At 40.9% G+C, this 16,718-nt stretch overlaps 1 protein-coding gene across 1 annotated transcript; it reads left to right on the top strand.

The window, feature by feature from the left end:
• Positions 1-722: 722 nt before the first annotated feature.
• LOC125448555 (probable G-protein coupled receptor 139) lies at positions 723-13,211 on the top strand. Its single transcript, XM_048523938.2, has 2 exons — positions 723-1,037; positions 9,671-13,211. Exons 1-2 carry the CDS (start codon positions 836-838, stop codon positions 10,564-10,566), a joined length of 1,098 nt encoding a protein of 365 aa, XP_048379895.1. The 5' UTR covers positions 723-835; the 3' UTR covers positions 10,567-13,211.
• Positions 13,212-16,718: the final 3,507 nt, after the last annotated feature.

The raw sequence follows: 16,718 nt of genomic DNA, 5'->3' as shown, positions 1-16,718 counted from the left end.
TCGATGTCAATTAAGAATGGGCAATAAAGGTTTCCAGGGATGCCCATATTCTAAAAATGAATTTTTAAAGTGACATTCAGAACTTTAAATTAAAAGTCATTATTTTCTGCTACATCTTGAAGAAAAAATAAAACACAAACTAAACAAACTTGGAATAAAGGTGCATGCTGGTTTAAACTCAGATAAGAACATTCATTCAATGAACCATTTTGTCTCTTATTCTATGAAGGTCACACGCTCTCAATTATCCGCGGATTGGATTGTAATTTGTCTATTTATCGATTTCATTTTCTGAATAGTGTATAAAGCTTGCAGGTAATTGTGTGTCTACTATTACTGTAAAATTAACAGTTACTGAAAAATTATGCTTAGGGCCATTGTCATTTCTGATAGTCTGTTCATTAATCACTCACACAAAACCCAAATGGATTCCACCTTTGTGTGTGTGTGTGTGTGTGTGTGTGTGTGTGTGTGTGTGTGTGTGTGTGTGTGTGTGTGTGTGTGTGTGTGTGTGTGTGTGTGTGTGTGTGTGTGGTGTGTGTGTGTGTGTGCGCGCGTCAAGCAGTATGTATTTAAAAGGTGTTAGATGAAATTATTTATTTACTGAATGTAATTGATGCTGACTAATTGTGTCTCTGGAGGTTTTACTGTTTTTTTTCTTGATAAATGTCGCCCTTCAATATATAACAAATAGTCGTTGGAAAATTTGTCCACCAAAAAATATGTTGAATCAATGGTGTTGAGAGAGAGGCAATATTGAGTTCAATGTCACAGCAATGATGCAAGACTGAAGATAGATTGGGATGTTATAAACATGATTTAGCCACCTAAAGCAATGGATTGGACTGTAACAGAAGTTAATCAGAATCTGCAAAAAACTGAATGGCATGTTGCAACAATGAACAGAACTTTCAACACAGCACTTTATCATCTTTCAACAAGCTACGATGAATTGCCTTTAAAAATTCGAATCAAATATGTGCTTTGGGTCATTCAAGCAATTTACTACCCCATCCTCGCTATTGTTGGTCTCACTGGTGAGTTTCTGTGTCAAACTGGACAGATTCTAAGCCTCAGTTACCTCTGATTTAGACTTGTCATTTCACATTGAAAATTCACACATTTGTCATTAGTTATTTGCAAAAAAAAAATCATTCTATCTTTACAAACGTTGAACTTTAAAGAAAGAGTTGATGACTTTGGATGAGATTTGGGACTGAAATGATTTGCCGAAATCTCTCGCTGATCAATCCACTGTCACCAACACTTTTTTGCTTTCTTTTCCAGCTCAGGTCCAGCACATCTGCTGCAAAAAAACAAAAGTTATGTCACAGTCAGAATCTATCTTGACAGAGTTGAAAAGTCTAATTCAAAGGGCATGCATTTTATCCGGGAATGGGGAGTAAAACGGAGTTACAGCAAGCCTTGTTTTTTTTTTACACTGAGAGTCTTTGGAGTCTGGAAAGCGCTGCCAGTGGCATCGGGGCATTTAAAGGACGTTTACATGGCAGATAAATGCACAATTAATTGAGGGATATGGACGAAAGACAGGCAGAAGGGATAAACTTAGTTCTGTGTCATGTACAACACAACATTTTGGGCCAAAGGACTTATTCCTGTCTTGTATTGTTTTGTGTTCTATGTTCGACAATTGTTGCATCCCGATGAACTTTTTGCACCTGTCTTGTGCGCCCTTCCATTTAGAAGTCTTCACAAAATTCCACTCTTCAAAACATTTCATTCCTACACTCAAATTTCCCAAATACCATTCTTTGAATGATTAAACTTTAGTTCGCAAGATTACTTTGGCACTTGTCTGAAACTAACACAATGACACTGTTCACATTGATGTGATTTGTGTGAGTTACTTTCATGCACACAATACTTCTGGAGCCATTGGTCTCAGCACAGCAACTCTCTATCTCTCTCTGCAGAGGTTGCCACAATGCTTTTGTTTGTCCACAGATGTATGTTTACATTCATTTTTATCTCAGATTCCCAGCATTCACAGTTCTTTGTTTTACTGACATGTGCCCAGAATAGGTAAAGTGTTGTTCATTTAGCACATGAAAAGAGGCTGAAGTGCGGCAAATACGGAGGAATGCAGGCTGGCACTTAACTGTTCTGCTCCCTTTCCAATCAGATTCCCACACATTTGTTTAAGCTAGAATCAGTTTGGGAGCCAATTCCCATTCAGAAAGAAGATATCCTGAATTATTTGATCACATTCAATGTTAGATGACATTTCGCCACTGGTTGAGGGCTGAAATGTAATTGTCTGGAAAATTTTAATTTTTTTTAACTTCTATCTATCACAATCTTTTCTCTGAGGCAAGAAAAGTCCAACAATTTTTAGTATATTATCCTTTGATGCATCCAATGGTGATGAACGCCAGCTATATCAAATGGGAGCAAGACGCAGAGATCTTAGCCAATATGAAAAAGCAGGATGAGGAGACGCTCCATTTTCAAACTCCTTGCCACAGAAAGACATAGATCCAATGTGGGGTAGAGAGAGTTTGGGAATATGTTTAAAGATGAGGTGGAAAGATTAATTACCAGCAGGGGTGTCTATGAAAATGACAGAAAAATTGGACGTGAGGAGTATGGGATCAGCGATCATCCTGCTGAATGATGGAGCAGTATTCAGAGATCCAACAAACTATTCCTGTTTTTGCATCCCATTGTTTTACGGCCTGAAAGGATTTTTTAGAGTATTGCAGGAATCCTGCTTAAATCGGAACAACAGCACTAATAGATAATGTAGCATTAAGTGGGAATGCAATTATTCCAATTTCTTTTATTAAGTGAATGCACCATCTCACAGTTGAGAAACATTAGATTAAGAAGCCATGCTGGAAACAAGCTACATTATGAGCAAACATGCCAAAAGTTATTACTGTTAGCAGGAGAAACCTTTTGTGAGTCAGAATGACAAAATAAATTTATGGCTGATCTCAATTACTTCCAGTACAGAAGTTAATCAGAATCTGTACATGCCAGAATTTGATATATTAAACATTTCTTGTTTGCACTTGTTTCAGTCGAGGATGCCAGATTATATGCAAGTTTCGCTTCCTTACAAAGGGCTTTCCTTTTGGTGTTCGACTTCTAAAACTTGTAGCAGAAGGTTATATTTTAAGATATTGGATTCAGAACTGTTTGCGATTGATGGAACTCTCTTTCTCTCTCCACGGGCGCTGTCCGACTTGCTGTGTTTCTCCAGAAATAGATTTTTGTTGTTGTTGTTATTTCAGATCTCCAGTGTTTTTTTTTGTTTTGTTTTGTTTTAATTTTTCCTGATACATGGGTGCAATAGTTTAAATTTCTGCTTAATTAACAATGGAGCAGAGAATGTGCTAACACAAATATAAAGGGCAAGTACACTGTCTCTCAATGTTCAGCCGGTTTTCCAATGAGAAGGGCAGCATGACGGCACAATGGATCGTACTGTTGCATTGTAACACCAGGGACCCATGCTTGAAGCCAGCCTCAGGTGACTGCCTGTGTGAAGTTTGCACATTCTCCCTTTGTCTTCGTGGGTTTACTCCGGGTGCTCTGGTTTCCTCCCACAGTCCAAAGATGTGCAGGATAGGGTGCGTTGGTAAGGCTAATTTGCCCGTCGTGTTCAGGGATGTACAGATTAGATGGTTTTCACGGGATGGGTCTGGCTGGTTTCCTCTGAAATTCAGTGTGGAATTGTTGGGCTGAAGGGCCTTTTTCCACACTGTAGGAATTCCATGAAGATTACCAGACCTTTATGTAATATAGAAGCAGAATGGGAAGCAAATCCCAGGAAGGCAGGAAATATTTAGTGGACTATTTGGTTACAGCGACCACAAAAGGACACCTTGTTACTGTTTCATGAATGCAATGTAATTGGGTCCGAAAGTTAAAAAAGTAATAATTTATATGCATCAGATTTTAATTTCTTTCTAAGACAAAAAAAACTAGCCTTCACTTTCTCCTGTACTGTCCTTTACTGATTCCAATATCATTGGAGGCCAGCTATATCAAATGGTGAAAACGCTCTGAGTTCTTTCACAACAGGAAGAAGAATGATGACAGGTCCCTTTATGCTGTATCTCCTTGCCACAGACCACTATGGATGAGGTACGAAGCAGAGAGAGATTGCATGTATATTTAAGGCTGAAGTAGATCTGCAGGGGTATCCAGGGTTACTGGAAACAACAGGAAGTTGGAGAAGAGGAGTAGGTGATCAGTTTATTAACTGACTGACTGGTGGAGTGGGATCAATGGGCTCACCAAACCAGTTATGTTCTTATTTACTATTGGCGGATGATCCCACGTGAGTTTTGACAGTATTTGAGTATTACGTGGCAGAAGTAGCATTAGCAGGTTCCATACTATTAAGCCAGAACACAATAGTTCAAATGGGTCGCATTAAATGAGTGCAACTTCTCCCTGATGAAAAGAAATTATATTTTAAGACCACTGTTAAAATGGGATAAATTGTAAACAACACACCAAGCAGTAATCATTGGTAGCAGTGGAACATTTTTGTGTTCGGGAATAATGTCAGAAATCTGTGGCTAATTTCATTTAATTCAAATTCATGCTGGAAATTGGCTGATATTCTTAGATTTTTCATTTGTTGACGTGCCAGTGAAAGATGTAAAGCAATAAGTGAGTATCATTTACCTATACCTTTGACATACAACCTCTAAAACCCTGAAGAATATGTTCGCTTTTTCAGATAACAGGTTCATCCTTTCACTGTTCTTCAATTTTGTAATTCTGCTACACTCTCCAATCAATACTGCTTGTAAATTATGGCTTGCCTTTTTTTTATTTAGGCATAGATTACTTTTTTCCACAATGATGGTGTACACCTCTATATTCAGTTTATATCCTTTATTAATCCTTGCTCAAATACCAATTGTTGCACTCTTTGCACATTTTCAATCTCAGATATCAATTCATGATGTGGAAGGGTACGAATTGGAATGGGGTGGACAAAGTCAGACTGCACTGCACACGATGTTATGCTTGAGCAGATTTCTTTGAAATCACAAGCTTTGAGAGAGCTGCTCCTTCATCGGGTGAAGTCCATATACTTCAGCATCTTGGGATACAATTTCATTGGAGAGGGAGGGCTGGTGAATGCTTTAGCCTGAGTGTCACCACGTCTCAGATTGATTAAGAGGTCCACAATGAGAGTCCTTCACAGTATCCTCAGACATTGAATCTATGCTATTGGCATTAACTTGCCCATACAGACTAGCCGTCCAGGTGACCAAATTAAGCAAATACCTCATTGGACGCAAATTTCTGTTAATTACTCAGACGAAGGTTTCCGTAATTGTTAAGCTGATTCCTTCATGTTGATTCTGTGCTTCCACCTTAAATTACTATTGCAAAATAATGGAAAGCATCATCATGTCGCACAATGAAACAAGCCTCCAGGTAGAGTGAGAAATTGGTATCTATTCGTATTTGTGATAAGATCACTGCAGCAGTTGAGACCACATTCTGAATACTCACCTTCCAATTGTAATGTTGACTTTGCAATCTTGATTTCGACTTCTAGATGTGATTCCCCTTGTTTAAACCAGCATCAGGTCGTTGCTGGCTAGACCAGCATTTACCGTTTATCCCAAATTTGCCAAATGGCTGTTTGAGAGTCAGAACAGGTAAGGATGGTAGTTCTCTTCCCTAAAGCGCATTCCCAAAGCAGTTCGGTTTCTTCTTGCAATCAACTTGCAGTCATTGTTTGACTCCTGATTCTGCATTTAAATTGAGTTAAAATTCCTTTATCTGCTGCGGCAGGATTCGAATCCAGGTTCACAAGACATTCCCTGGGACTTTGGATTAATAGTTTAGTGACAGTACCACGATTCCTATGCCTTAGCCGTTGTGTCATCTTCCACGCAATCTGACTGAGACAAACATTTCATCCTATTTGAAAATACTAGAACTGAATTGACCGTTTAATAATATGTGTATTCAAACTTTAAAACTACTGAACCAACTTTTCATTTACTCTGACATCAACAAATTGTATATGTATGGAATGCATTTTTGAGATTCGACGTTTGAGTCTAATATTTGTTAAGCAGTACTTGCTGAAAAACAATGTTATTGCAGACGACATATTTCCACATACATCAACACAGTTCCTCTTGTTAGTCACTTTCAGCCTGTTCCCACATTCGTCAAGCACACATTCATGAGAAAAACTGTATCTATAATTTCCTTACGGACTTCAACGTTTCAGCTTCACTGTCAAATTTGCCATTAGTTATCTACTTTCTCAGGGAAACAATCAAAACTTCTCCAAACTATTCAGTTATTTTAGGTTTCACAAGGCCAAACCCTTTTTGTAGGTGTGATATTAATTTTGTAAGGCACTGAGGTTCTTCAATGCTGCTGTCTTCGGCATCATACACTGGCTGGGTCCAAATGTTTTAGTTATTTATTTTTTCCCCTTCATATTTAATACTGCTTACCTGCTGTGACAGTCCATATTACTATTAATTACACTGCTTACCCCAATCGCTTGAGGAAGAGTTTGGTGGAACCATGCTGTCAAGAACGAGATGTGCAAGGCAGATGGGCCTGATCACTGTGTTCCACTAAACTCACACTACATCTGTACCAAGATCTTGTTATGGCTTCAGCTCATTCACGGTTCAAAACTGAAAAATCGTTCTCTCCCCATGGTTGACACATCTGAGCTCCAGCTGTACAACATGACAGATTCTCTGAACACATAATAGCTAAAATCTAGTTTGATATATATTTAATGTTAATTTTTGAGACTGGACCTTGACTGGAAACCTGAAAAGCTTCTCATCGAGAAAGATTAGTCAGAATGACGTCCCAATAAAATATCAAGTTTCAATACATACCAAGTGCCTGGTTGTGACTATAAACTTTCCAACATAGTCTATTGCTTGATTAAACAGGTGTCCTGATTAGCATTGTATGTTTTCTATGAAGCCAATGTAACAATTGCTTCAACTGTCATGAACGAATTTGGGTGATTGCAATATTAGGACTCTCGTGGTGGAATGGTAGTGTGCATATGCCTGGAATGTAAGATTTACGTGCAAGACCTACCGACTACAAAGATGGGCAATGAGTTTCCAGAATAAAATAGCTTGTTTTTTCTTTAATTACCTAATTTCGAATAGAATGGAATCCCATCCCTACAGTGTGGAAGCAGATCCTTCAGCCCACCAAATTCATACCGAACCTCAGAGCTTGCCGACTCGACCCATTTGCCTATAATCCACCTAATCTACACATCCCTGAACACTACAGGCAATTTAGTATGGCCAATCCACCTACCCTGCACATCTAAAGACTGTGGGAAGAAAACGGAAGAAACCCACACAGACACAGGAAGAATGCTCAAACTCCACACAGTACCTGGTCATTTGGGGTAGCAGTGCTCACCACTGTGCGACTGTGTCGCAGGAATCTTGTACCAGAGTGGTGAGTGTCTCTCCCTACGAGTCTGGTATTTGGAGTTCCATGTTCTTATCATACCTGTTCCAGAGGTGTGTCATAAATGTTGCAGAATGTTTTGTTGTGAAACCCCATATGAATGCAATATTCTTAATGCACCTTTCAGAAAAGTGAGTTCATCTTGTTAATCCTTGTGCTCTTTTTCCTGCATCAACAAAGCTGTGTTTAAGTACTCAGTTGTATAGCAACAACACTGAGCAGGCTTACTAGAATGTAACTCAATATCTGTCCTAAGGACTCTTGTGGTTGTGTCTCGAGCTCTGATTCAAGTGTAAGTCTCATCTGTTATAAACAGTTTTTCGTCAGCCACAATCATCATTTATTTCTTCAAGCCCCACGTTCATTCGGACGAATGGGAGATTAAACTCTGCCTGAGTAATAATATTGCAAATGAGATGAAATAACAGTTAGGAACCCAAAGCAAAAATATGTTTCATGTAAGAAAAATGCCACTGACCAATTGTTGTTTATTTTCAGTCCTCAGTGTACTAGTTTTATCGAAGTGCAGCATTTGCATTATTTGTCAGGCTTTATTTTACAGTGCCATGTTGAATGACTAAATCGCAGGTAACTGCATTGTTTCCGACTCGTGAAAGCCAAAACTGCGTCATAGTGTAGGACCTGGCTGTCTCAGTTCTCCTGGATAAATGTTTGTACAGGACACATTACTTGCAGCAGCGAAGGTCCAGATGTTGGTTGTTGAAATGTTGCTTCAGTGTGCCTGTTATACCTGTGGTTTGAAAACTATGTAAATAGGACGCTGGGAGCCGAAGTCCCTCTGCAGATTTACATTCTGGAGGGATTTTGTGGTCATGGCAAAGGTGAAATTGACAAACAGAAAGTACAAAATCCACCAAGTGAATCTCACTTTCCAAGCAGTGTCAGGTTCTGAATGTGAACATTTGCAATTAGTCAAGGGAGTACAGCCAGAAGGGGGTCGCTTATTTAAAATTGTGTTATTGATAATGATGATAATTTGATTCATTGATTATTTCCTTCCAAGTTTCATATGATCCAATTCCATGTCGATTACAAAACATTAATTCATATACTTAATGAGAACTTCCTGGGGAGTATTTCTGAACAAGGAAATTTTTGAGTGTAGGATCATAGTCCTTTGAAATGGGGTTCACCAGTAGACAAGATAATGAACAAGGTGCTAGGTGTAGATTCCCTACAGTGTAGAAACAGGCCCTACGGCCCAACAAGTCCACACTGCCCCGTGATAGATCCCACCCAGACCCATCCCCCTATAACCTTGAATACTACGGGAAATTTAGCATGGCCAATCCACCTAGTCTGCACATCTCTGGACTGTGAGAGGAAACTGGAGCACCTGGAGAAAACCCACACAGACAAGGGAGGATCGTACAAATTCTGCACAGACAGTTAACCGAGGTGGAATTGAACCTGTGTCCGTGGTGCTGTGAGGCTGCAGTGCTAACCACGGAGTCACCGTTAGCTAGCCTTTATTGGTCAGTGCATGGAGAATAGAATTTGTGATATAATGTTGCTGCTGCATAAGACATAAGTTCGGCCAGATTTGGAATACTGCTTTCAGTTCTTGTCTCCATGCTACTGTAAAGATATTGTGAAACTTGAAAGATTTCAGAAAGAATTTACAAGGATGTTGCTAGAGTTGGGCCGTTTGAGCTATATGGTGAGGTGGAATATGCTGAGGCAATTTTCCCTGAAGTGCCAGAGGATGAGGGGTGAATTTATAAAAGTTCAGGAAATCGTGGGAGGTAGTATTAGGGTGAATAGCCAATACTATTTTACGAGGGTATGTGAGTCCAAAACTGCCAGCCATATTTTGAAGCTGAGGCGGGAAAGATTTCAAAATGACGAAAGGAGAAACTTTGTAACACAGAGGTTGTTGTGTGTAGGGAAGGAAGTGATCAAAGAAGTGGTGGAGGCTGGTGCAAGTGTAATAATTTGAAACAGATTCGAATTGGTATGTGAATAGGGTGGGTTCAGACGGTTTTCGGCAAAATGCTGGAAATAGTACGAGAAATATATAGGATTGCTGATTGGTATTGACAAGTTTGAATCCAGGTGACTGTTTCCATGCTATATAGCTAGGCGACTCTATGGCACCATGAAATACATCTGTGTCAAAATGGGAAATGTACTCGCAGGCTGCTGTCTAATTTCACTCTTATTCTCTTCTCTACAGTTAACATTGTAACGATTGTCATCCTGTGTCAGGGGAAGTGCGGCCTCTCCAGAGGGATTACTCGTTACCTGGTGGCCATGTCAGTGGCAGATTTACTCGTTATTATCCTAGATCTGATTTTGAGACACATTCCAATTGTTTTTAAGAAACAGTTTATTTTCCTTAGGTCTGTCCCGTTGTGCAATGTCCATGCTGTCCTGCTATATACAGCTATTGATTGTTCTGTCTGGTTTACTGTCGCTTTCACCTTTGACCGTTTTGTGGTGCTTTGCTGCAGAACGCTGAAATGTAGATACTGCACAGCGAGAACAGCATCTCTAATTCTCGTATCAATGACTGTTTTGAGTGTTTTGAAGAATATTTTCTGGTATTTTATGTTTACAGGGTTGTATCGGCTTCATAAAGAACCCTGGTTTTGTTATGTGTCAACAGGTGTTCCATTATCTTTAGTCTGGTGCTCCGTCGAGTTTGTTCATTACATACTGACCCCAATGATCCCATTTGTCCTTATTCTGCTGCTGAATGCATTGACAGCAAAACACATTTTAATGAAAACCAATGTGCGCAAGAGACTTCACACTCAGAGCAATGTAAGGAATGTCAGAGACGCAGAGATGGAAAATAGAAGAAGATCCATAATTTTACTCTTCCTAATCTCTGCTAATTTTATCCTATTGTGGTCAACGTTGTTGATTTCTACATTATGGATGCGGGTGAGGTTATTGGGGTACGCTGTCTGGCTAAATCGATTTTGGCGAGATCTTGGCTTTATGCTGCAGCTTCTGAGCTGTTGCACAAATACTTGTATTTATGTTGTGACACAGAAATTGTTTAGAAAACATTTGAAGAACATCCTACTATACCTATTTACTTTAAAATTCCAAGCCATCCAATGATATAACTGTTCAAATATTGAGGATACAGAGTTTTTTTTCATTTTAATTCACATTTGGCACACTGTCAACTCGAAATTTTTATTCTTAATAATTCAGTAAATTTTCATTAACATAACCCTTTAGTGGGTGTAAGGCTTGAAACTCATTGCAGTTGAAGAAAAAAAATTAATGCCCAGTCACCTTGTGATCGGAATGGAGACATGCCACACATGGTTATCAACGGAAGTAACAGCTGATGCTGTTCAAAGTAAGTTCGGAAACAAAGCTGGGACTGGCCATCTTATTGTGGTCTCTGGACAGAATTGTTCTCTAAGGCATTTGATGAGTAAGAATCCGTAGATGCGATACTAACATGGAAATGCTGTTGTGATCTTTTTGAGTATCACAGAGGTAAGAGAATTATAATCTATTGACTAAAAGTTGAAGGAGAAATTCTGTCACTGAGAATGATCGATTCATGGGGCAAGATAAGTTCTTTCTGTACTTGGAAAAGTCTGAGATGGTATGTTCAAATTTTCTTTAACCACATTAGTTGGTATTGTGTTTAATTTACGATTGGAAGGCCAGGTTCGCATGACTAACGACAGAGTATGAATTGTGTCAATCCACTTCCTTTTTTGAGCATTTGTGGAATGCTTTATTCTTCATGATATTGTAGGTGATGTACGGTTCATTCCCCATGTTCTATGGGTTTTGTGAATGGTGACAATTCTGGAGCCAATAGACATGGCAATTATCTGTCAGTCGAAGCCATTTCCCATCACACTCAAGCAATCAGGCTCAAAATGGAAAGCATCACCAGACAGCTCGCCAGCTGACAATCACCATGAGACACACGATAACTGCAACTGGAGCAAAATAGAAGCACACAACATTCTGCATCTACCAAATTGGAATTTAAGCCACAACTGACCTGTACACTATGGAAAGATGTCTAATCCTTGGTAATGATTCACAGTCCCATGCACTAGTTAACGTTCCTCAATCGGACAGACAGAAAAAAATCAGACAGTTTAAAAGGCTCAGGAAATGGTTACATAAAGGTACAGCAAGTTTTCAGGGTAGACTAACTTAGCACATTGATAACCATGCACAAACGTTCCACGTCATTCAATTTCTGGCAACAATCGGAGATGAAAAAATAGAAGTGATAAAAATTACTCCATATTGGCACATGCCAGACATAAACATCAGAGTGAGGAAAGCCTAGAATTGAAGAGTTACAGAAGAATATATTTAGCATGGACAGTGGAAAAAAATTCAGTCAGTAAATGAAGTTTTGACATGTTGAAATGTCAAGCAATCTGTTTCTTAATCGCGTTTCAAGTGAAACATGGCTTCGACGCAATGAAAGACTGGTTAAATTTAACAAGGGTTCGCCTTTTCTTTCTTAAAACTTCAATGCCAAGACCTGATGGGAAACGTCACTGCTGTTCTGCAATGCCTTACCAAATACTTTTCGTACTGCAACTGGCAAATGAGCAGAGTGCAGTTACAAATGTTGATTCCAGCCAAAGCTCATATTGAGCAAAATCAGCACGAGTTGCCTTTCCTGCTGTCCTTTTTTTCTGATTCTTGGTTTCAGATTCCTGCCAGTTAAACAAGACACAGGGTATAAAGTGTAATCCCCACTGTCCAGTGGCAACAACGATCCTGATGAAACAACATTCTGGGGAGATCAACCTCAAGTGTCACTCTCCTTGCTCACTAATCCGTTACGAATGAGAGGACATTTCCTGACAAAAGCTGCTGTACAGTTCATATGGATAGCATCTCTGCAGTCGAGCCAGCTAGTCTGAGAGAGAAAAAAAATTACAATGAAAAGGGTAGGTCAACTTGCAGACTCATTGGCTGCCTTGCATAACACAAATTGATTCAATTGATGCTGAGGAAAATCTGATCCTCCCACCCCAAGCCGCGCCCCAATTTCCTACCTACTAACCTCATCGCAACTCCTTGACTTGTCCGTCTTCCCTGGACTGACCTATCCCCTCCCTACCTCCCCACCTATACTCTCCTGTCCACCTATCTTCTTTCCTCTCCATCTTCGGTCCGCCTCCGCCTCTCTCCCTATTTATTCCAGAACCCTCACCCCATATGATGAAGGGTCTAGGCATGAAAAATCAGCTTTTGTGCTCCTGAGATGCTGCTTGGCCTGCTGTGTTCTTCCAGCTTCACACTTCGTTATCTTGGACTCTCCAGTATCTGCAGTTCACATTATCCCACCACAAATATGTCTCCTTGGACATTTAATTCCTTCTTGGTGGCTGAAGAAGTCTTGTGGTCAATAAATTGTCCACCTTTCTGTCTCACTCCCCTCCCATTTCATTATGCTAAGATTTCTCTCTTCACTCCGCCTGTACAGGATGGGCAAAAATTGATGGCGATGTTCCATAGCTGCATGGCCCTTCATCAGGCTTAAAAACATACCTACACGTAAAGAAGCTGACACAACAAGACTGTTTGTTTTCTGCACTTGTTGTTTGTAACACTGTATAAGGAGAGTTTTGTTGCAAGATATTGGAGTTCATTCAGCCTTGGATTGTGAATGATTCCAGGATTGAAACTCAGCCTCAAGATAAGACATCAATCGAGGGGGCCATGACGGGAAAATAAATGCTTTGACGTTATTGTTTATCTTTTTGCCCACGTGTTTTATTCTTACTTAATAAACATGCAGATTTAAACGAATTGCTGTTGCCAAGTCTTTAATTAACAAGTTTTAATCGAATGTAAAAGGACCATTTGTCCACACCTTGTGATACAAGACACTATTTTAGCCATGCTTTCTCTCTTACTACCTATTTGAAACTGACGCTGTGGTAGATCATATGTAAATCACAGAGGTACAAAGTGAGTGAAAGTGAAAAGGAGTAAGTGGAAGGGCGATGGGAAAACTGACATCAATCTGTAGAGATTGATGGGTAACAAGTGGTATGCTACAATTGACTGTCAGTTATTATCCATCAATCTCTACAGATTGATGTCAGTTCTCCCATAGCCCTTCCACTTACTCCTTTTCAATTTCACTCACTTTGTACCTCTGTGATTTACACATGATCTTTGTTTATCTGAGCAGACACCAAGACGAACGTGTTGATAGGTGATTGTGGGAGTTGATGCCCTTAAAATTGAATTTGAAGAGAGGGGGCACCAGGCTCGGTGGGAATAGGTACAGATCCTTGGCTTTACTCAGCGGTGTTCAAGTAAAAATGTCAATAGGTTTCCAGGAAGGGGGACGACAGCTCCTTGCAAAGGAAACAGAGTTTCTGAAATATGAGGTGTTATGAATGGAAAAGAGGACAGGATTATGGCCAAGAGCTCAGGAAGGATTTTGCTGAGTGTAGACAGAAATGCACGAAGGATATCAGAGACTTTGATAAATGTTACAATTCTGTTGCCAGATAGACCTATTTTAAAACTACGCACGATCAAAATTACAATTTTGTTGCTTTCCTAAAAAAAAATGTTTGGATTCAAAGTTGTTCTGCAATCTTCATGACAGATGGAAATAAGCCCTGAGTGTCCTAATCTTTTCAGCGGAAATGATTGAATGAAATTCAGGCAATTCCTTGGGTGACTCAGAAATGTGACCATGGCCTCAGGTACTGAGGAGGGAGGTGAGAAATTTGCAAATGTTGAGCCTTCTCAAATTGCATGGAAAACTTCCGTTGTGGTGTGAGCAGGTCGGGGGAGTGGAAGAGTTGTGGGCAACAGTGTTCCAGAAGAGGTAGTGGGGAACTGCTGATTCCTTGGTCTTCAATACCTCATCTTCACCATAGACTTCCAAATCCCTGTACACATTCATTCCCCGTGCAGATGGCTAAAATGCATTCGCTTCTTACTCTCCTGTAGGCCCATCCAGTCCCTCTTCACCGACACCTTTATTTGCCGAATCAAACTCGTCCTTACCCTGAACAACTTCTCCTTCAACTCCTCCCACTTCCTACAGATGCAAGGGGAAACCATGGGTACGCACACGGGTGCCAGCTGTTACTGCCTCTTTGCAGGATATATGGAACAGCCCTTCTTCCATAACTACACTCGCATTATCCCACACCTCCCCCTCTGTTACATCGATGACTGTATCACTGTCCGCTCAACTTCCATGAGGAGCTCGAACAGTTCATCGACTTTGCTAATGCCTTTCACACCAATCTCAAGTTCATCCATGCCATCTCTGGTACATCCCTCTTCCTTGGAGCTTTTTGTCTCCATCTCTGGTAACCCCCTTGAAACTGATATCTATTTCAAGCCCACCGATTCCCACATCTGTTGAGATTTTAATTCCTCTCAGCCAACCTCCTGCAAGAATATGATCTCCAAATCGCAATACTTCCATCTGTGCTGCATGTGCTCCCAAGTTGGAGCGTTCTACTCCCAGGCATCCCAGATGTCCTCGTTTTTCAGGTAATGCGATTTCCACCACCACACCCCATTGCTCCCACCCCGCTCAGTTGTGGAAAATGACCTCGACCATATCCGTTGCATTTCCAACACCGCAAGCCTCACAAACCCTCCCCACAATAAAGAAAACAAAGATAGAATTCCCATTATCCTCATGTAGCAACACACTAACCTCCAGTTTCAACACATCATTCTCTGCCACTTCTGAAACCAGTAATCTGACCTCATTATGATGGATATTTTTCCCTCCCGACTCTGATCTGCCTTATGGAGGGAACGCTCAGCCCATGATTGCTTCATTCACACCACACTCCCCACTAGCCCCATCAAACTCGGCACCTTACCCTGCACCCATAGGGGGTGCTATACCTGCCGTTGGGCCTCCCCCATCACTGAAATCCCAGCCTAAAATAAACCTTTCCCATTAGACAGATCCTCACCTGCACACCCACTCATGTGTTCCATTGTATCCATTGTCCCTAATTTGGCCTCGTCTACATCAGCAAGATCAGGTGGAGGCTCGAAGCCCACTTTATGGAGCACCGACGCTCAGGTCACGACAAAGGACAACACCTCCCAGTCGCAAATCACTTCAACTTCTCTTCCAAATCCCTGGACAACATGCCCATTCTGGCCCTAGTCCAGTATCATTCCATCTGGAAACTAGAAGAACACTATGTCATAATCCATTTGGAATCCTACAACTCAGTGGTCTCAATGTGGATGTTACTAGCCTCAAGGTCTCCCCAACCCCAACCTCGTTCCAAAAACACTCCCCTCATCCCCACCTCCTTGCTGTGTCCATCTTCTATCCTCATTTCGGATCCTCCCTCTTCACTGACCAGCCGCCAACCCCACTTCCTACCCACACTTACCTTTACTAGCTTGTTCGCTGCCTCCTTGACCTGCTCATATTCCATCCCACCTATCCACTCCTCTCCCCTCATCGACCAAACCCACCCCAATGTCCTACCGATAATGCACTTTATTATATTCATCGCCACCTCTTTGGCCTGTGAATCTTTACTCCCACCTATCTGGCCCTTCCAACTCACTGACCAACTGCTACCCACACTTCCGTGCTACACTTACCTTTATGAGCTTCATTCCCGCCTCCTTGATCTGCCAGTCTTCTTCATCACTTATTGGCTCCACTATCCAACATCTACCAATGATCTCCCTCTTTTTACAGAGCCCCTTTGCCCTCCACCAATTCTGAAGGAAGGACCGGCCTCGAAACGTAAGTATCCCTACTCCTTTGATGCCTGCTGTTTTCTTCCTGCTCAACACCTTGACATGCCAGAAAAGTTCATCCCTACGAAAAACCAAGCAGGGAAGGATTGATGCGAATATAGTAGGTTGTGCCAATTTTGACCATTGATGAATTGGAGGTGAGACCTGGAATTTATCAGCCATGACCTTAAATAATTATGGGGCAAACTCATGTGTTTGAAAGTGTCCTTTCATGTTTTCTTGTGCTGTTACATTCATTCTGAGAAGAATTTCAACACTGCACTGCCATTCCCAAATCCATGATCATATTCATGATAATAGCACCTCCAAGGTCCTGTATACAGAAAATTCTGCATGTGTCATATTCCAGCCTTCTCTACGCAGTGCATTTGTACTGTACAAGTCGACATCCATCACAATGTGTGTGACTAGTAACGGCCAGATTTCATGGCCTCCAACCCTCTACTTCCCTGGATCATTGTGTGGCTGTTACTCCTGCAGGAGTTCCGGTG

Source organism: Stegostoma tigrinum, chromosome 41 (assembly GCF_030684315.1).
Source record: "Stegostoma tigrinum isolate sSteTig4 chromosome 41, sSteTig4.hap1, whole genome shotgun sequence".
Taxonomy (NCBI): Eukaryota; Metazoa; Chordata; class Chondrichthyes; order Orectolobiformes; family Stegostomatidae; genus Stegostoma; species Stegostoma tigrinum.
The sequence above is the reverse complement of the archived record's forward strand: the minus strand, read 5'-3'. Positions and strand labels throughout refer to the sequence as shown.

What these genes read in the sequence shown, in the direction of transcription:
- LOC125448555 (XM_048523938.2), top strand. Translation starts at nt 836, where the DNA reads ATGGATTGGACTGTAACAGAAGTTAATCAGAATCTGCAAAAAACTGAA. An exon ending in CGCTATTGTTGGTCTCACTG is followed by an intron (nt 1,038 to 9,670) that starts GTGAGTTTCTGT and finishes TCTTCTCTACAG; the next exon opens with TTAACATTGTAACGATTGTC.